The sequence below is a fragment of the Neofelis nebulosa genome, chromosome 1, assembly GCF_028018385.1.
Source record: "Neofelis nebulosa isolate mNeoNeb1 chromosome 1, mNeoNeb1.pri, whole genome shotgun sequence".
Lineage (NCBI taxonomy): Eukaryota > Metazoa > Chordata > Mammalia > Carnivora > Felidae > Neofelis > Neofelis nebulosa.
The window spans coordinates 51376-72522 of NC_080782.1; the positions used below are offsets into that span (position 1 = coordinate 51376).

Here is a 21147-nt window from a genome sequence, read left to right on the forward strand (position 1 = left end):
TTTTTTACCATTGATGTCAGCTATGGGTTTTTCATATGTGACCTTTATGATGTTGAGGTCTGTTCCCTCTACACCTAGTTTGTTGAGGGTTTTTATCATGAATGGATGTTGTACTTTGTCAAATGCTTTCTCTGCATCTACTGAAATGATCATATGGTTTTTATCCTTTCTCTTACTGATGTGACGTATCATGTCAATTGATTTCTGAATATTGAACCATTCTTGCGACCCAGGAATAAATCCTGCTACATCATGATGAGTGATTTTTTTAACATATTGTTGGATTTTGTTTGCTAGTACTTTGTTGAGGAGTTTTGCATCTGTGTTCATTAGAGATATTGGCCTTTAATTCTCTTTTTTTGCTATTGTATCTCTATCTGGTTTTGGAATCAGTAATGTTGGCCTCATAGAATGAATTTGGGAGTTTTCCTTCCTCTTCTATTTTTGGGAATAATTGGAGAAAAATAGGTATTAACTCTTCTTTACATGTTTGGTAGAATTTGCCTGTGAAGCTGTCTGGCCCTGACCCTGTATGTGAGACCTGAAACCATCAAAAGTCCTATAAGTGAGCACAGGCAGTAATTTCTCTTGACACTGGCCATAGCAACATTTTTTTTTTAATTTTTTTTTTCAACATTTTTTTTTTTTTAATTTTTTTTTTTTTTTAACATTTATTTATTTTTGAGACAGAGAGAGACAGAGCATGAACGGGGGAGGGGCAGAGAGAGAGGGAGACACAGAATCAGAAGCAGGCTCCAGGCTCTGAGCCATCAGTCCAGAGCCCGACGCGGGGCTCGAACTCACGGACCGTGAGATCGTGACCTGAGCTGAAGTCGGACGCTCAACCGACTGAGCCACCCAGGCGCCCCTCAACATTTTTTATTTATTTTTGGGACAGAGAGAGACAGAGCATGAACGGGGGAGGGGCAGAGAGAGAGGGAGACACAGAATCGGAAACAGGCTCCAGGCTCCGAGCCATCAGCCCAGAGCCTGACGCGGGGCTCGAACTCACGGACCGCGAGATCGTGACCTGGCTGAAGTCGGACGCTTAACCGACTGCGCCACCCAGGCGCCCCGCAACATTTTTTTAGATATGTCTCCGGAGGCAAGGAAAACAAAAGCAAAAAAAAAAAAAAAAAAAAAAAAAAAAAACTATTGGGACTACACCAAAATAAAAAGCTTCTGCACAGCATATGAAACAATCAACAAAAGTAAAACACAGCCTAATGGGAGAAGATATTTTACAAATTATATATCCAACAAGAGTTTAATATCTAAAATATATAAATAATTTATATAAATCAACACCAAAAAATATTCTGATTAAAAATGGTCAGAATTAATGAACAGACATTTCTTCAAAGAAGACATACAGATGGCTAACAGGTACATGAAAAGATGTTCAACATCACTGATCATCAGGGAAATGCAAATCATAACTATAATGAGATATCACCTCATACCTGTGAGATTGGCTAAAATCAACAACCCAAGAAACAACATGTGCTGGCAAGGATTTGGAGAAAGGGAAACCCTCATGCGCTGTTGGTGGGAATGCAAACTGGTGCAGCCACTCTGGAAAACAGTATGGAGGTTCCTCAAAAAGTTAAAAAGGGAACTACCCTATGATCCAGTAATCACACTACTGTGTGGTTTACCCAAAGAATATGAAAACATTAATTCAAAGGGATATGTGCACCCTATGTTTATTGCAGCATTATTAACAATAGCCAAACTATAGAAGCAACCCAAGTGTCCACTGACAGATGAATGGGTAAAGAAGATGTGGGAGACACACACACACACACACACACACACACACTGGAATATTACTCAGCCATAAAAATAAAATCTTACAATTTGCAACAACATGGAAGGAGCTAGACAGTGTAATGCTAAGCAAACTAAGTCAGAGAAAGACAAATACCATATGATCTCACTCATATGCAGAATTTAAACAAATGAGCAAAGGAAAAAAAGAGAGACCAACCAAGAAACAGATTCTTAACTATAGAGAACACACTGATGGCTACCAGAGGAGAGGGGAGTAGGGGAGGAGTCAAATAGGTGATGGGGATGAAGGAGTGCACTTGTGATGAACCCTGGGTATTGTATGGGAGTGTTGAATCACTAAATTGTACACCTGAAACTAATATTACACTGTACGTTAACTAACTGGAATTTAAATAAGATTTTTTAAAATATATGACAAAAGCACAAAATGTGGGAGGGAGTAAATTGAATTGTACTACTCTAGGTTCTTACATTGTTTTAAAGTAACAAAATGTTACTTGAATAGTTAAAGATGCATGTTGTAGTCTTGAGAGCAACTACCGAAAGCAACACGAAGAGGTATAACCGAAAAATCAGTAGAGTAGATAAATGGAATCCAAAACACAGAAGAGAAGATAAAAGGAAGAACAAAGAAACAGGCAAATAGATGAACAGATGACAGATGTGAAGATGACAGATTTAATCCAACCATATTTGTAATTATTTTAAATGTACTTAAATGAACTAAAAAATCCAACTGAAAGCAAATATTGCCAGACTCAGGCTGAGAAAAAGGCAAGACCAACTAAATGCTGGTTATAAGGAATGCCCTTTAAAATATAAACACATACAAAGGGTGAAAGAAAAAGAATGGAAAAAGATATGCGACTAAGTATGAGTAGGTGAGGCGATGATCTTTCTGTCAGACAAGTTAGGTCTCTGACAGAGTCACAGGAGACACATGGGGACAGGACAATTCATAGTGATAAAAGCCTCCATTTATCAACAGAGTACCTAGTAAGAGAGCTTCTGAGTACATTAAGACAAACAACTGGCAACACTAAATGGGAATTTGCATATACTTCTGTCAAAAATTGATAAAATGATCAGTAAAAAAAATCAATAAGGATATAAAAGATCCGAACAACACCTAACAAACTGACCTATTTGACATTTATAGAACATTACATCCAACAAATGCAGAATACACATTCTTTCCAGTGCACATGAAATTTTTTCAAGATAGACAACATGCTGTAGGTCTCTAAAAAAATACAATTTCATAAATTTGAAAGGGCAGAAATAAAGTATTTTTTTGTAACCACAATGCTATCATCAGAAATAACAACAAATAAGTAGAAACTCCCAAATTTTTGGAAATCAAATAACACATTTCTAAAGAACCCATGACTTAGAGAAATCACAAGGAAAATTATTGGAACTGAATCATAATGAAAACACAATGTGCAGAAATGTTTACATGCAACTAAAGCAATGCTTAGTGTATAATATAGTTTAAACTAATATGTAGTTTTGTGGAGGAAGTCTGATATCACTTACCTAAATTTCCACCTTAAGGTAGGAAAAGAAGAGCTAATTAAATCCAATTTAATTGAACCCTAAACTGATTAAATATGAGTGCAGAAATAAAGAGGGATAGCTTTTTCTGTGAAAACGAGTTGAATGTTCAGCAGAGACTCCCTAAAGTCTTAAAAAAAGGTGCCATCACATTAGGTATGAGCAAGACACCTGAGAGACTGGGATATTTGGGGGGAAATCCCGAAGAGTTCTCCATCCATATTCTTCGCCTACTGTCTTTATGTTCTCGCTCCATGTGAGAGGTGCTGTGAGACACAGCAACATGACTGTGGCCAACCCAGGGGAGACAGTAGAGCCCCCAAGTCAGCAGAGAAAAGATGGGTCTCTGTGCCTGTTAGAGTCCCATGAAGAGACTGACCCACACAGAAATCTACCTCAGGGAGCTTAGTGTAGAGAACTATCATCTAGTAACGTGGGATTGACCATAAAGGAGCCATGAGAGCTCTCCTGGGCTGAGGGAGAGCACTGGGAGGGACAAACCTCTAAGGGATGGAGGTTCAGGAATGTGCATTTACATATTTAAAGCAAAAATAAAACATTCTGAGTGTGTATGGCCATTCTTTTATAGTGATGGCCTGCTCTGACAGACCAGCTACCAGTCCTAATCACCCAGAGCCAGAGGGACTGTGAACAATGCGGTCAGCATGGGAGTCGCAGGGAGGGGGGCAGGTCTCAGGGGTGTGGTGAGCGGTCACCTAGCACTGTGCAGGCCACTTCGGAAAACACCAGCAGAGGCTTTTGTCTATGAGCTAGGGTGAAACACAGAGAGGGGAGGGGACTGACTTCTCAGGCTCAAGGTCGCAAAAAGGAAACTGATAGATTGATGGCAGAAACATCTAGTAAATCTGTGTTTCAGAAGCCAATGAACAGCCAAATAAAAGCTGTTTCTTACGTCCTGTTTGCAGAGAACTCATAGACATAAGTAAACTACTAAGTCCTGTATAAAAGTCAGCCTTGGAGAGGCAATGTCCAGAAGAGGCACTACTTGCCCACAGAAACCCTGGGGAAACCCAGCCTCTTGGTGGTCAGGGAGGCACCAGGTACACGACAAGACAGGTTTTTGCTTACTGACAAGCAGAAAAATATAAAGATTAATATTCAGAGCAGGGAGAATTCAGTATGATAGACTATCTGAAACTCTTGTCATATTCGTGGAAATATGTGTGGACACTATAGTGTCACACACTGTTAGAATCAGATATCTTAGACCACAGCAAAGGATCTAAAATACAGGACCAGATTTATTCATAACAGTACATGTTGTGACATTACTTACAATAGTTAAAAAATGGAAATAAATGTTAGGGGAATGGTTAAATTATAGTGTATAAATATGATGGACTGTTATACACAGGTTAAAATTGTTTTGAAAGAAGTTTTTAAAAAATACATGAGGAAATTATAATATGAAGCCAAAAAGTGGTGTATGTTTGTTTCACATCAGTTTTTTTTTGAATGTTTATTTATTTTTGATAGAGAGAGAGAGAGAGAGAGAGAGAGAGCGCATGTGTGGGGGGAGGGGCAAAGAGAGAGGGAGACACAGAATCCGAAGCAGGCTCCAAGCTCCGAGCTATCAGCACAGAGCCCGATGCAGGGCTCGAACTCACGAGCCATGAGATCGTGACCTGAGCCAAAGTTGGACGCTCGACCGACTGAGCCACCCAGGCGCCCCTTGCATCAGTTTTTTAACATGTACTTGTAAAACCATGACAAGGGGACATGCGGTGATGTCAGCATGCCTGTGCTGTGGTAGACCTGTGAGTACGGAAAAAGGCCAGATGTGCATGTTCTACTTTCCTAATTTTAGAAATATCCCCTAATTACTAAAATCAACAATGAAACTGGGGAGCCTGGATGGCTCAGGCGGTTGAGCATCCAACTTTGGCTCAGGTCATGATCTCGTGATTCGTGGGTTTGAGTCCCACATCAGGCTCTGTGCTGACAGCTTGGAGCCTGGAGCCTGCTTCAGATTCTGTGTTTCCCTCTCTCTCTGCCCCTCCCCTGCCCATGCTCTGTCTCTCTCTGTCTCTCTCTCAGAAATGAAGACTCTTAAATATGGAGAACAAACAGAGGGTTGCTGGAGGGGTTGTGGGCGGGGGGATGGGCTGAATGGGTAAGGGGCATTAAGGAATCGACTCCTGAAATCATTGTTGCACTATATGATAACTAATTTGGATGTAAATTTAAAAAAAAAAAATTTTTTTAATTAAAAAAAAGAAATACACTTTAAGTATATGAAGACACAAATAAAAACATTTAAATTAAAAAGATGAATAAACATTTAAAAAAATTTTTTTAAAAACCCACAAGGCCGAGGTAAATGGAGGTGCATATGGCAGCCAGACTGTGCACAGAGTTAAGGCTGAGGGCATATTGAAGGCCATCTAGTGGCCTGACCACTGCACATTCACCATTTGAGAAGGCAGTTGGTCTGCAAATACTCTCAGCTGTCTCTGGTTCCTGATGGTAGGTTGAGGGGTACAGGGCCATGACAGCAGACAGTGAGGACAAGGTTCCATGGACACACAGAGAGGGAAGCTCATCCCTCTGTGTCCATTCAGGCCCAGGACAAGTGGACAGTACATAGTCTCCATGAAACAATGGGCTGGGGAGTCATCAAAGACCCAGGGAGGCTCAGCCTCACTTCTCGCATTTAATCTACAACCAAGTTCTCCTTCTGGCTTTTCCAAAGGACCATAGAAGTTTTGTTCTATTTTAAATTTTCCAAGTTGGAGAGTGAAGCTGAGCTTTTTGGAGTACTGTAATAACTGCTGTGGTACATCTATTATAATTGAAAACCTGCTACTGATCTAGAGAAATTCGGGTTCCTGGACTGCTGTTGAAAGCCTTATAAAGAAGGACCCAGGGCGCCTGAGTAGCTCAGTTGGTTAAGCGTCTGACTCTTGATTTCAGCTCAGGTCATGATGTCACAGTTCTTGAGTTTGAGCCTTACATTCTGGCTCTGTACTGACAGTGCAGAGCCTCCTTGGGATTCTCTCTGCCCCTCCCTCTCTCTCTCTCTCTCTCTCTCAAAATAAATAAATACCAAAAAAAGGACCCTGCTTATGTTTTTATAGCAGCTGAACTGCAGCTCATAAACAGTGAAACCCACTGACTTCCTTTTGAATAATAATAATAATAAACTTTGGTTCTGATGCTTCTTTCTTGACACACTGTGAATGTTCTGAGCACACCATTTAGAGAAGACGTTGAAATGAGATAAAGAATTGCTCCTTGCAACCTGGAACTGGATCTATTCAGAACATGACTAGAAGATTTATAACATCTATCTAATTTGGCTGCAAAAGATTTATAATCAAAACCTTCGTAGATTTGCCCAAGGAGAATCTCAGAATTATGGACTGTGTTGGGGCCAAGAAGAATGGTGTTCCTTGTTTCCTTTTCAAACCTTTGATCTACATTCTACTTTGGAATAATATTGCCATAATTTCCTTATTCATGGCATATGCATTATTGTGAAATTATAGTCAAATCCCCCACAAGTTCAACCTGAAGAAACTTCTTCTCATCATTTCAGTTATTACAAAAAAAAACCATTTTGACAAAATTCAACATTGTTTCATGATAAAACCACTTAAACTAAGAATGGAAAGAAACTGCCTCAACAAAAGAAAGGCCATGTATGGAAAAACCCACAGCTAATTCATACTCAGTGGTGAAAGACTAAAAGGGTTTCCTCTTAGATCAGGAGTAAGACAAGGATGCCCACTTCCTAGAAGTTCTAGCCAGAGCAATCAGGCAAGAAAAAGAAATTAAAGACATCCAATTCAGAAAGGAAGAAGTAAAAGTATCTCTGTTCACAAATGATGTGATCTTATATGTAGAAAACCCTAAAGATTCCACACACAAAAATTGTTGGAACTAATAAACAACTTCTGCAAAGTTGCAGGATACAAAAGTACGCACAATTCAGTGTGTTTCTACATACTAATGATGAACAATCTGAAAAGTAAACTAAAAAAAGGTAAACTAAAAGAAGATTTATAATAGCTTCCAAAGGAATAAAATATGTAGTAATAAACTTAAAGAGGTGAAAGACTTGCATATTGAAAACTACAAAACGTTGCTTGAGAAAGAAAAGAAGACCTAAGATATGGAAAGACATCCATGTTCACGGACTGGAAGATTTAATACTGTGAAGATGGCAGTATTACCCAAAGTGATCTGCAGAGTCAGTGTGGTCTCTATCAAAATCACACCAATGTTTTTTGCAGTAATAGAAATATCCATCCTAAAATTCCTGTGGAATCTCAAGGGAGTCCCAAGTAGCCAAAAGAATTTTGAAGAAGAACAAAGTTGGAAGACTCACATTTCCTGATTTTTAAAACTCATTACAAAGCTACAGTAATTAAAATAATGTGGCACTGCCATAAGACAAACATAAAGACCAATGGAACAGAGTAGAGAGCCCAGAAATAAATCATCACGTATATGGTCAAATGATGTTTGACAAGGATGCCAAGGCCATTCAGAGGGTAAGGACAGTTTTTTCAACAAATGGTGGTGGAGAAATTAGTCAGTTTTTCAGATGAGGAAATTAAAGTACCGAAGTTGAAGGCATCTACCACAGATCGCAGATGTACGAATGGATATATGTTGTATGCTCAGCATCTCTGCCTTATCATTTAGGAGGTACCTCTCCACCACGCTGCCATGATGCTCCACTATTCTGGAAAGGCTGTGGCTCTCTGTGTTCACCCTTTAGCCCACCTTCAGACACCACCTTCAGGGATTGGCACATGACCTACTGCTATAGACTGAATGTTTGTTTCCCCCACAAAATTTGTATGTTTTCCATATGTGATGGAATTAAGAAGTGGGACCTTTCAGAAGCGATTTGGTCAATCCCATCCATGCCATTATAAAGGAGGTCCTAGAGAGCACGCCCTTGCCCCTTCTGACATGTGTGAGGACACAGCAAAAAGTTGGTCATCTGTGAACCAGGCAGCTGGTCCTGACCAGACAACAAAAATGCCAATACCTTGATCCTGGACTTTCCAGGCTACAGGATAGTGAGAAAGAAATTTCTGTGTTTATAAGCTACCCAATCTATAGTATTTTTGTTGGAGCAGCTTGGAAGGACTGAGACGCCCAGTCGGAGTCTTCCCTGGAACTTGAATAAAGATATTGAAGACAAGATGCCCTCTTTCCACTGGGTTTATGTATCAGGAGGATTTGCATCTTGACCCAGCCTGTCTGCACAGTGAAGCCAAGTGGGGCAAGGGAGAGAAACAGCCCCAGTGACATGTTTAAGCCCCCTACTTGGACTAGGTCTGAAGCCCCTCTCCTCCAGGCTTCCCAGTGACACAAGACAAATTCATCTGACAACCCAAAGAGTCTTGATTAATCCACCCAGCATGCACTGTCCCATCACCCACTTTCATTCATCCTGGGGCCTGCCCCCCTCGTGCCATTTCCCCTGCACCTGGTGGAAGTTCTACTTACCTTTCAAAGGCCAGTGCAACCACAGCTCTCCTCTCCGGCTCACTCCCCATGGCCGTGCCCAAGAAGATTCTCTGTCCTCTGTGTCGTCACAGCACTTGGTGCTCACCATTTATCAGCCTGAATTGTGGACGGCTGCCTGGGTGTCCCTGCCAAGTGGTACTGGACAGGGGTTAGGATCGCAGGCTCTGTGAGAGGAATGATGTGGGTTCTGCCACTGCAAACTCTGTAAAGACCTAGGCAAGCCATCTTTTCATCTCTCTGGTCTTTGATTCTGTTCATCTATAAACAAGGTAGTAACAGTACCCGCCTGAGCAGACACTTGACTGTCTAGCTTGTGGTCATTCCCAACCCTTGTCTTTTGCTGCCTCCCACTACAGAGACATCCACTTTCCAAGCCTTCCTTGTAACTGGGGGAAATCACTGGCTCCTTTATGGCCTATGATAGATAAAGAGAAGTCTGCTGGGGGCAGGAATATTTATGAGAACGTACTCCCGTAGGAAAGACAAGACACAGGAAACTACTTTTCCCTGCTTGAGACATTGGGTATAAGCGTATGACCACTAGGCTGGGGAAGTCATCCCAGGACCATGCAGTAACCAGCATCAGAATGAAACACATGTACATGGAAGGCTGTGAAAGAGAAAGCACCCAGTTCTCGGTGTCTGTGAGCCTCTGCTCCAACCATGGGGCTTTTGTCCTTCACACTCTGCAGTGAGAGAATTCCTCCTCTCCATCATTTAGCCAAGAGTCAGCAGGCATCTTATCACCTGCAGCTGATGAGTCCCAACCAGCATATCTTCTCATGGAGTAAGGGTTCAATGCCATCATGGATGCAAAGAGCTTAGCGTGTTGTTGGCCTTCACTCAGTGTTGGTTAAAGATGACTACTGCTATCACAGCTGCTCAAGGCCATTCCACAGCTACTACATCCCACTGCAGAGACAGAAGATGCCAGCAACACATGCTTGGCACATTTTATCCCCTGCCCAGCCACCTGACAGAGGGAAGCACATCTGCCAGGGCTGCTGTTTCACATCTGCCCTCAGCCTGCAGTGGCATGAAAGAGCAGAGGAGGAGAGGGGCCAGCTTCTCCCCAGCCTCGGCGGTTTCTCCCTGGCAGTGCCCTTTGGGGTCTGGGCAGTGGAGCTGTTTTCATGCCAGGAGGGGGAGTGACAGGGCTGGGGTGTGAGGGCTGCACAGTCCTCCCATACTGCCCACCTTGAGTCTGCTCAGGCCCCCCGGGAAGGGGTCACCTACCAGTGATGGTCGGCCTTGGACCCTCTGCTTCCAGAACTTTCTGTCATGAAGCTCATTCCTGGGGCTCACACCACTGACCCCAGCTGCATACCTTTAGGCCACAGCTCAGGTTGGACTTCTCTCCTTGGGAGAGAGTGGTCCTTGGGAATCTCACTGCTGCTGACCACAGGGCTGGATGATGTCCTGGATCTTCGTGTCCAGCGTGAGGTGGGTGCTGACCATATAGCAAGGACACTGGCCACACCTGTGGCCACCCAGATTGGTGGGCACTGGCTCCACCCCAGGGGCCCTGCCATGGCCACACCCATCAACCTGCTCCATGGCCTCAGATTCCACAGAAGCATGTGACACCCAGGTGGGCCTCCAGGCCCAACAATGGGCATGGTATTTTAATTTGTCAGAGCAAAATTGGGGGAAAATAAATATGCAGCATTGAAGTGGTCTGGGCGAAGAGTTTCTCATAGCACAGGAGAGGATGATGAAATACCATTAGGTGATAAAATTACCATGCACTGCTGTATTTTTGTGATGTGATCTCAGCCGTTAAACATGCACGGGAAGAGGGGCACCTGGGTGGCTCAGTCAGTTAAGTGTTCGATTCTTTGTTTCAGCTGGTTCATGGGTTCGAGCCCCATGTTGGGCTCCGTGCTTGCAGCGTGGAGCCTGCTTCGGATTCTCACTCTCTCACTCTCTCTATCTCTCTGTCCGGCTCCTGTTTGTTCTAACGCGCGCGCGCTCTCTCTCTCTCTCTGTCAACGTTTGAAAAAATACACAGGAAAAAATAATGAAATGAAACACACATAAATGTCAACAATTCTGACTTCTAGGGGTTGGTGTTGGGATTGTTGTTTTGTTTTTTCTGAACCCTCCAGTTTCTGCAATGCACGAGTATTATTTTTCCAATCTGAAAATCTTAATTTAAAAAAATAATTAATCTTTATTCACTTTTGAGAGAGAGACAGAGCACCAACAGGGGAGGAGCAGAGAAAGAGGGAGACACAGAATCCAAAGCAGGCTCCAGGCCCTGAGCTGGCAGTACAGAGCCTGACGCGGGGCTTGAACTCACAAACCATGAGATCATGACCTGAGCTGAAGTCGGATGCTCAACCGACTGAGCCACCCAGGCGCCCCTGAAAAATCTTAATTTTTATTTTTATTTTTATTTTATTTTTTTTTATTTATTTTTGGGACAGAGAGAGACAGAGCATGAACGGGGGAGGGGCAGAGAGAGAGGGAGACACAGAATCGGAAACAGGCTCCAGGCTCCGAGCCATCAGCCCAGAGCCTGACGCGGGGCTCGAACTCACAGACCGCGAGATCGTGACCTGGCTGAAGTCGGACGCTTAACCGACTGAGCCACCCAGGCGCCCCTGAAAAATCTTAATTTTTAATTAAATGGGGCCACAGGTGTGAGGGTACCTGGAAGGTGCTCAGTAATTACTAGCTACCTTCCTCCCAGGCCGTGGCTCCTGGAGGTTGGACAGTGCCTCCCCCTTCTGGCGACCCAGTGTGAGTACACGGCAAGGACCTGCTTAATGAGGCCTTCACTCTTAGGAATACACCAGTGTGTGGGGAGCCTGAGTGGCTCAGTTGGTCAAGCATCCAGCTTAGGTCATGATCTCACGGTTTGTGGGTTTGAGCCCCACAACTGGCTCAGTGCTGCCAGCTCAGGTTCCCTTTCTCTCTGCCCCTCCCCTGCTCAAGCTTTCTCTTTCAAAAATAACTAAACGTTTTTTTAAAAATCTAAAAAAAGAATATACCAGTGTATTTAAGGTACAATTTCCAACTCCAGGTATATGAAAACATTAGGTATTTTGTAAACCTCAACTCTTAGGAAAACTAACATAAATGCGAAAGGCAACCTTCAGTAAGACATCAAACTCTAAGTTTTAAAGTGACAAAAGATACCACAAAAAAGTCAAGAAATTCAACTTGTATAAAATTTAAGCTTCTATAGGAGGAAAGAAACATAACTATAAAGCAAGTAAACTGGGACAAATATGAGTGCCTAATAGACACATAACACAAACATTTGCTAATGGTGGGTAGAAAAAAAATTGTCAGTTTTTTTACAAACCTGACAGCAACTAAGAAGGCAAAAACAAGGCCACAATTCATAAAAGGAACAAAAAGACATACAGAAAATTTACAGAAAAAACAAATATCGAAAACAGTGTTGGCTTGACTATCACATAAGTGCAAATTAAAACAACAATATTCCACAGTATATATACTAGTTTAGAAAAAGATTCCTCAATGTAAAGCCTTGTCCTGGGGAGCCTGGGTGGCTCAGCCAGTTAAGCGTCTGACTTTGGCTCGGGTCATGATCTCATGGTTCAGGAGTTTGGTCCCCGTGTCGGACTCTGTGCTGACAGCTTAGAGCCTGGAGCCTGCTTTGGATTCTGTGTCTCCCTCTCTCTACCCCTTCCCCGCTCATTCTCTCTCTCTCTCTCTCTCTCTCTCTCTCAAAAGTAAATAAAAAACATTAAAATAAATTTTTTTAAAAGCCTTGTCCTACTGAATCTTGGTAAAGTGACTTATCACTGCTGACTAGGTGTCTTTTGATGGCAAATTGGTCATACTGCCAAGAATCATGAAAGACACTCATTCCCCTCCTCCCCTGCTTGCGCTCTGTCTGTCTCTCTCTCAAAAATAAATAAACATTTTAAAAAGATTAAAAAATAAAGGAACAAGAAATGGTATCATGGAAATGTTGCTTGCATTTCTTATTTATAGTAGAAACAGATAACCACCTGGGTGGCTCAGGTGGTTAAATGTCTGACTCTTGATCTCAGCTCAGGTGTTGATCTCAGAGTTGTGAGTTCAGGCCCTGTGTTGGGTTTTGCACTGGGTGTGAAGCCTACTAAAAAGAGAGAGAGAAGGGAAAAGGAAAGAAAGAAAAGAAGCAAAGTCCTGTAGATTTCCCACGGAGGAAAGGAAGGAAGGAAGGAAGGAAGGAAGGAAGGAAGGAAGGAAGGAAGGAAATAAGAGAAGCCCTGTAGATTTCCCACAGAGGACAGGAAGTCACCACCAGCATGGCCACTACGAAAGAGGAACATGGAGAAATGTTGGCTAAGGATGACTACAAACTGGAACATTAAGTTATATGTACATTGTTACTGCAGTTTAGAGAAGTTGTGTCCTGCGTGGATAAGGTAAAAAAAAAAAAGTAAAAAACCTCAAGATATATCAGAATGAGATCACTTCTTTTTCATCTTCTCGATTATTGTAATAATGTATGTGCAATACGTCAGTGCTGGAGTGGGGAGAAGCAAAGTGTATTGTAACAACCGGTACCAAAGAGTGTGCTCCCCTGTTAGGGTGTGAGCTGCAGCTACTGATACATTGGGGGTCCCACCCCTTGTTCCCCAAACTGCCAAACACTCTCTTGCCCATGCCAGACGCTGCCTGTGTTTGCCTGTGTCTTATCCGTCCTGCCATCGAAACCTTTTCTACAGCAAGTTCTTTCCAAAGATGTGCTTGGGAACTCACCTGCATAGTCTACAGCTGTGTTGTAAACTTCATGGACTCCTTCAAATAAGTAGAAGGACCCACCGTATTCGGTGGGAGATTGCAGCCGATATTGTTGGTGTCCCTGTGGGTCCTGGCACCCCCTCACTGTGCCCCTGCCCCTGTGATTCCAGAAGTAGCCCTGCTCTCTGGGGGCTGCTTGTGGGCACCTAGGAGAGCCAGAAATGCTGTGAAGCTTAGACCAGGGGCTGGTGTGGTGAGCTCGTGAGGGCCCAGACCCTTCCCCAGGTGGGGACGGCTTCTAGGAGAGACTTGGCCCAGAGCCCCCAGGCTGCCTGTGGTAGGACTGCCTGGGTGGCTCCTCCAGTGGCTTCCTCCCTCCTGTCCTATTGCCCGCCTCCCCCCAGCCTCCCACGAGGAGCTACCACGAAGGTCTAACCTCCTTCCCTCCCTCTCTCATCCCAGGCCAGGTACACAGGCCTCATCTTCTTCCATGAAGGCTGGCCACTGTGCATCCATGAGAAGGTCGTGGTGCAGCTGGCATCCCTCCGCGGAGTTAGGCTCAGGCCTGGGGACTTCTATCTACAGGTCACATCAGTGGGGAAGCAGTCAGCCAGACTGGTTTTAAAATGCCTCTCTCAGCTTGGACGGGGCTCAGAAGAAGTTACTGTCCCTGAGGCCATGTACAGCTGCGTCTTCACAGGAGAGTTCCTGGAACAGCTGAACGGGGAGCGGAATGGTGTCCCCTTGCAAAACTGCTTGCTGACCTCAGGCTCCGCCGTCTTCCGCACCCCATGGAGCAGTGTCACAGACCCCATCTTTGTCCCAACATTCAGGACCGCCCTGCCCCACCGCAGCTGCCCCAGGCCTGAGCAGCCACCACCTAGAAGTGCCTCCAAAGCTCTGGCCCCAGCACCAGTCATGGCCAGCACTCGTCCCCATGAGAGTACCCCTCCCAGTGACACCCCCACCCTGCCCCACTGTGGTGGGCAACCCAGCAGTGACCAGCCCATCCACCAGCCTTCCGCAGGAAGGGCTGGGTGGGAGAACCCTAGAAGCACGTTCTGGAGCTCTGACGGAGGCCTTGTAGGGGTTGGGCCCTCAGAGCCAGACTTGTGGGAAGGACCAGGAGAGAGCCTGGACCCCACAGACAAAAGAGACGGTCCCCAGGCCCTCACTGTCCGTGAGGACATGGGCAGCCCAAGCTCCAGAAGGCAGTCACCCAGGGACCCAGCCTGCATGGAGGCCAGACGTTGGTTTAGGAAGTCCTATATGGAGGCCCTGCGGAACCCCATGCCCCTGGGCTCCAGTTCCGAAGAGTCCCTTGGGGATGAGGCCTGCAGCTCCGAGACCATAGGGGCTGGGGCAGCAGCCAGCCGAACCCAGAAGGAAACCCCCAGCCTCTGGGGAGACCACGGGGAGATCTCAAGTCAGGAAAGCCATCCAGGAGCCGCTAGGAGCACCCTTCCCAGGCGGTCTCGGTCCTGTGACAGGTCCTTCAGGAGCTCCCGAGGTGAGGCCCAGCGGTCCTCCCACCACTCACTCAGCACCAGGCCTGGAGGTCTTTTAGGAGGACAAGCTGAGGGGACCAGAAGCGCAGGCTCCAGCGGCCCCTCCTGCACCACAGGGGAGAGTCCAGGTAACGGCCCCAATCCTGACCCTTCCTGCTCCTCCCTAACCCACCTTCCACATCCCACCCCCACCCCTTCCCCTCCTCCCTTCTCCCACTCCATGCTGTAACTTTTCTCTGGTCAGTGACACAGGAGAAGCCTGTGTCCACATCCATATCGACTGTTGAAAACAATGTTTGTGTGTGCCCCGTCCCTGTGGCTGCTACAAGGAAGTAACACAGACAGTGGGGCTGAGGACATTTATCCTGTCAGTTCTGGGGCCAGAAGTCTGACATCAAGATATTGGCGTGGCTGTGCTCCCTCCAGAGGCTCTAGGGGAGGGTCCTTCCAGCTATAGGGGGCTCCCCCCACCCCTCCATCTTCTCCCGATGTCTCTGTGCCTCAAACCTCCTCCTTTCTCTTAAAAAGACACCTATCTTTGGATTCAGGGCCCACCCAGCACTTCAGTTATTCATATCTACAAAGACCTTTTCCAAGTAAGGTGACGTTCACAGGTCCTGGGAGTAGACACATCCTTTTGGGGTCACTGCTCACCCTGTCACATTGCATTAATACCCTTTTCCTGTGGGTAAGTTGGGTGCTACGCTCATAGTACAAACTCCTAAGTTACGCACACCTCAAAGGCCCGCAAATGTGAAGTACAACCCTAAGTACTGGAATCGTCTCCCATAATGCTCTGGAGGGAAGACATTATTTAAAGGAGTGTTTGCAAGGCATCAAGAACAACCAAAAAAATGACAACATATTTCTTAAGTCAGTTATTTCCCGTTTTTCGAACAAAGAAATGTTCTGCGAAGGACAAAAGCAACAACTTTGGAGGAAGTGAAGAAGGCAGGGTTAGCCCCGGCATCCCGCACAGTGAAGAAACTGTGGCTTCCTCACCTGGGCAACACCTGGCCTGCCCACTTGGCCCAAGGAGGGAGTTGCCCATGCCTCTGGGTGGGCCTGTCACCTCTGAATTGAGGGTTTCTGCTCATGCCTGAAATTCTGACAGGATTCCCACAGCATAGAGCACACACAGACTTACTGCAAAAGATGTTAGAATGAAACTACTGGCTTAGGGGCAGCCTTTTTAAAGAACATTCCACCTCCTTGCAGTTCAGTTAAAATTTCAACAAAGCAAGAACTCCCTGGACATTGTTTCCAGGGCCTAACTTTTCTTGTTGGTATAGGGCAGAAAACGCACACACACCTGCTGGATGACTCAGTGAAAACCCATGTTTGTAGCTCATCTCAGCGAGGATGGCCTCTGTCCTCACAAGAGTCACTCTAAAGTGTAATTAAGTAAATGTTCCTCCGCACAGAAATTCTGGCTGTGCAAATGCTACTGTGGACATTCAGGCACAGCATCTCGGACAGAGCGGCACATGGGGCACAGACGCTTGACCGCAGTCAGGATAGCTGGCGGTCATGGGGGTGGCGGGTTTAGTTCACACAAATCAGTGTTGCCGAGTGGAAGCGTGTTTAGCCTGCTGGCTCCCTGGGTGTCCAGTAGCACGTCTGCAAACATGAGTCTCATCATCAGAGGCATGATGCTCCCAAGTGGTCATTGCTCCTGGGCCCCAGGGGGCTTTGCCTCCTCAGCTCCAGAGATTATACGCTAGTTGGCACTGAGGGCTGGTGGGGAGAGAAGTCTTGTCTCCCTCGCCTGAAGTCGGGCGTTCACTTCCTGGGAGAGCACTCTTCCCCTCTTCCTCCTCCTGTCTCCTCTTGCTGATGGTGCAGGGAAGGAAGAAGAAAGACCCTGTGGTAAGAGGATGCTGCTTACACCCAGGAAGCACTGGGCTGTGACACCAGAGGTCCAGGCAGAGGAGCCTCAACAATTGGTCACCCAGCAAGCAGCCAGTGGCTCGTTGATCTAGCCGTTCCCCTCCATCCTTGCTGCCTGGACACACATTTGTCCCTGGAATGCACAGTTGGTGGTGTGGTCCTAGGCCTCATGTCTTCATCAACACAGGAAAATGCCTCAGCTAGAACCGCCTGCTAACACGTAAATTGAACAAGTGACAGAACACTCATTCTTCCACAGTGCAAGCAGTTTCTTCCTCAGTTCCAGCTGCTTCTCCTCTTCTATCTGGTTCTCCTCTGTTCCAGGTACTCCTCCTGTCCTAGCTGCTCCTCCTCTGTTCCAGCTACTCCTCCTGTCCTAGCTGCTCCTCCTCTGTTGCAGGTACTCCTCCTGTCCTAGCTGCTCCTCCTCTGTTCCAGGTACTCCTCCTGTCCTAGCTGCTCCTCCTCTGTTCCAGCTACTCCTCCTGTCCTAGCTGCTCCTCCTCTGTTCCAGCTACTCCTCCTGTCCTAGCTGCTCCTCCTCTGTTCCAGCTGCTCCTCCTGTTCTATCTGGTTCTCCTCTTCAACCAGTGGTAACTGAGCAGCTATTTCTTGTGAGGTGAGGTGGGGGGAGCTATTTCTTGATTAGCCACATAAGGGTACTGCTTTTATTCCTGGCCATTTTAATATTGTAGCCCCAGGACCTCAGACCCCTCCTCTCACTCTCCCACAGTCTGCAAGCTGAATTCAAGAAAAGCCCACATGAATGACCTACTCAACTAGGAAGCTGTCTAGTAAGAAAAGTGCCACATGAAGGTGTTATCTGCTTCCCCATCCATGTGAGAGAGCTTGGGCTGGGTGCAGAATTAAAACATTAAAACACTTGGGCACCCAAAGATTTTACAAGTAGCGATGTATTCTAGAAAATATTTGGACATACATGAAAAAATTCAGTCTCAAGGATACTGTAATCAATCAACTGGTAAAGGGACAGACAAAATGTGGTCCACCACACAATGGGATGAGACCCATGGAAGGGGTGACACAGGCGACATCAGCAAAAGTAGTTGTGCTGAGTGAAAGAAGATAGACACAAGACACCCTGCAGTGTCTCATTCCATGTGTACAAATGGTCAGGACTGTAGACAGGTGGCTGTGAGGAGTGGGAGTAGGGATTCCCAATACATGGGCACGAGGGGTCTTTCTGGAGGGATGGAAATGTTCTAAAACCGACCTGTGGTGATGGTTGCACCGCTTGGTAAAATTGCTAAAAATCTTAATTATATACTTGAAAAGAGTGAGTTTTATTATATGTAAAATATAGCTCAATAAAGTTGTTTTATTTTTTTTAATTTTTTTAAGGTTTATTCATTTTTCAGAGACAGAGCGTGAGTGGGGGAGGGGCAGAGAGAGAGGAAGACACAGAATCCAAGGCAAGTTCCAGGCTCTGAGCTGTCAGCACAGAGCCTGACGCAGGGCCTGAACTCACAGACTGCTAGATCATGACCTGAGCTGAATTCGGACGCTTAACTGACTGAGCCACCCAGGCGCCCCTCAATAAAGTTGTTTTAAATATATAGAGGGAAAGGGAGAGAATGCTGTAGACTTTTCTGGTCCAACTATAATGAGAAAACTCTTCACAGAGTTGTGAGACACTAGCACTGAAATAAGTTACGGAAGAAGCTGAGGGACAGGAAAGCAAAGCCTCGATTGGTTCAGGGTGCCCCACAGGGTCTTAGGTGCCAACCAGCTCTGGCCGAGACCATCCTTCCCCCACTGGGGCAACACAGACCCTGGAGGATTGCAAGGCTGGGGTGTTGAATCTCTTTGTCTGTGTTATGGCTCATCTCCTATGAAGTGAGGTGTGGAAACAGGGCTGAGGAGCAAGCCCAAAAGCCATGGCCACTGCCATCTCCTCCAGACTGATGTACGAACATGAGCCCTTCCCTCTAGGGTGATACAGGAGAGCCAGGTTCCCCCCTCTCTGGGGTGATGCAGGAGGGGGAGGCACCCCCAACTATGATGATGCCTGCCCTCAGGGTGCTGTCACCCTCTGTGGATATATTTTGATGATACTCTTTGGGAAATCTGTATGAGAAAATAAAGTAGGATGACATTATTCAATATAACAATTTTCTCCCTGGAGTGCCTGTGTGGCTCAGTTGGTTAAGCATCCAGGCCTCGATTTCAGCTCAGGTCATGTTCTTATGGTTTGTGAGTTCAGGCTCCACATTGGACTCTGCACTGACAGTGCAGAACCTGCTTTGGATTCTCTCTCTTTCTCTCTCTCTCTCTCTCTCTCTCTCTCTCTCAAAATACATAAATAAACCTAAAAAAAATTCCCCTGAAGTGTGTTTAGGTACTGAGCACTCTTGATACAACTAGAGTAATCAGTTTTTACATATTTATTCGTGCCCTACTTTTCTAGAATGCACCTGTCCTGTAAGGTATGACATGCTGACGTTTCCCACCAAAAATGGAACAAGTTCCCATTAGACCCACTACTTTCACACATGACTCTCTCCTTGTGTTTGTGGCAAGTTGAGCAGCTGCCTTCAAACCGGAGAAACAATTCATCTTTGGGTGTCTTTCTGTTGTCCAGCCAGTGTTAACACCAACAGCAACGCTTTCCGGGCTCGTGCTCCTGGCTGGATTTCAGATGTGCTTGTTGAGCCGTTGTGCCCAGAGGGAGAAGGACAGCCGCCCAGCACAGGAGACCTGCCCAACCAGGTACCCAGGAATGTGCTGGAGGTCAGCCAGGAGCTCCTGCAGTCCGGAGTCGTTGTCCTCCCAGGTAAGCATGGCCACCTGACTCTGTTTGGGCAGCTATAACAAAACACCACAGACTGGATACCTTGTAGACAACAGACCTCTATTTCTCTATTCTGGAAGCTGATAGTCCAACATTCCAGCACAGTTAGGTTCTAGTGAGGCCCCCTCTTCCTGGTTCATACTCAACACCTTTTTCACTGTGTCCTCACATCGTGGAAAGGGCAAGGGAGCTCTCTGGGGTCTTTTTTTGAGGCATAAATTCCATTCATGGGACTCCACTCTCAAAATGTAAGCAACTCCAAAAGGCCACACGGGGGTTAGGTTTCACCATAAGGATTTGGGGGAACACAAACATGCAGCCTTTAGCAATGCCCACCTCCCTTTTAGGTGAGCATGGCTGCCACCTACGCAGGTGACCTCCTCTCCTGGCAGATCTCACATCTAAGCCAATACATCAGCAGTGTGCAGGCTCTAGCGTGGTATTTCCCAAGCTTGAAGCCATGCGTGTCCCCAGTGGAGCTTCCCCCTTTCACGATGCCCTCTGTCTCTGCAGGGACCCGGGACCACCAAGGGAGAGCAGTGGTACAGGTCTGCACAACAAGCCCGCTCTGGTCCAGCAGACACAGCTCCAGCGCCGAGCTGACCCGCCTGTTGCGGTACCTCCACGGCATCCCCAGGTGGGACTGAGGCAGGTTCCCCCCCTTTCAGACCTTTGGGGTAATGCAGTGCAAGCTTGTGTCTTGATGCAAGGGTCTCTGTCTGCAATCTCAAGGGCCCCTCGTGGCATGGGCAGCAAGCTCCCACCTGCCCTTCGGGCTCCTGCCAACTGGCCCCACCTCCCGTCCCCCCACCCCTCTTTTCCAGGTCCTCGGCTGTCCCTCATGTGTTCCTCTCCTCCTGCTCACCCTGACCTCTCCCCACTGAATCAAGGCTCTGACACACACTCGAGCCCTGAATTCTGTGTTGCTCTGCAGTGTTCAGTACTTGCTCTAAGCATTATGTTTTACACTCCATGTCATTTGGGATAAAGACCTGAACTGATATAAACAGAATATTTAGAATAAGTAGGTGAAGAAATCATACCAATGAGCAGTACCTGGTTCCCAAAAGCAGGAAGGACCGATGCATTCTAACTGAGCCTCATGTTCAGCTTGGCAATGCCACATGCCAGGAAGCAAGTACAAGCTCCTCGAGACAGACATGACCTCCCTGGCACAAAATTCTGGGAAACCACACCTCCTGGATCCTGCGTGACAACAACGTGTGGAACAGGTCTGCATAGGTGACTTTCTCTGGAGCGTGGCTTCAGATCTCTTACGGACCAAGGACAGAGACAGGAGAGCGGGAGTCAAGGGTGGCTGAAGCGTGTTCTTTTGTAGTACTTGACCCCATCAGATGCAGGCATGCT

At 46.2% G+C, this 21147-nt stretch overlaps 1 protein-coding gene across 5 annotated transcripts in view; it reads left to right on the plus strand.

Annotated features, from left to right (window-relative positions):
* The window catches only part of PLEKHG4B (pleckstrin homology and RhoGEF domain containing G4B), an 84523-nt gene that overhangs the window by 29942 nt on the left and 33434 nt on the right, over positions 1-21147 (plus strand). For all 5 annotated transcript variants that reach the window (XM_058706146.1, XM_058706064.1, XM_058706230.1 and 2 more), the window contains 3 exons: positions 14032-15205; positions 19570-19761; positions 20293-20416. In XM_058706146.1, the coding sequence (XP_058562129.1) occupies positions 14032-15205; positions 19570-19761; positions 20293-20416 (1490 nt within the window). The remainder of the gene's footprint in view (positions 1-14031; positions 15206-19569; positions 19762-20292; positions 20417-21147) is intronic.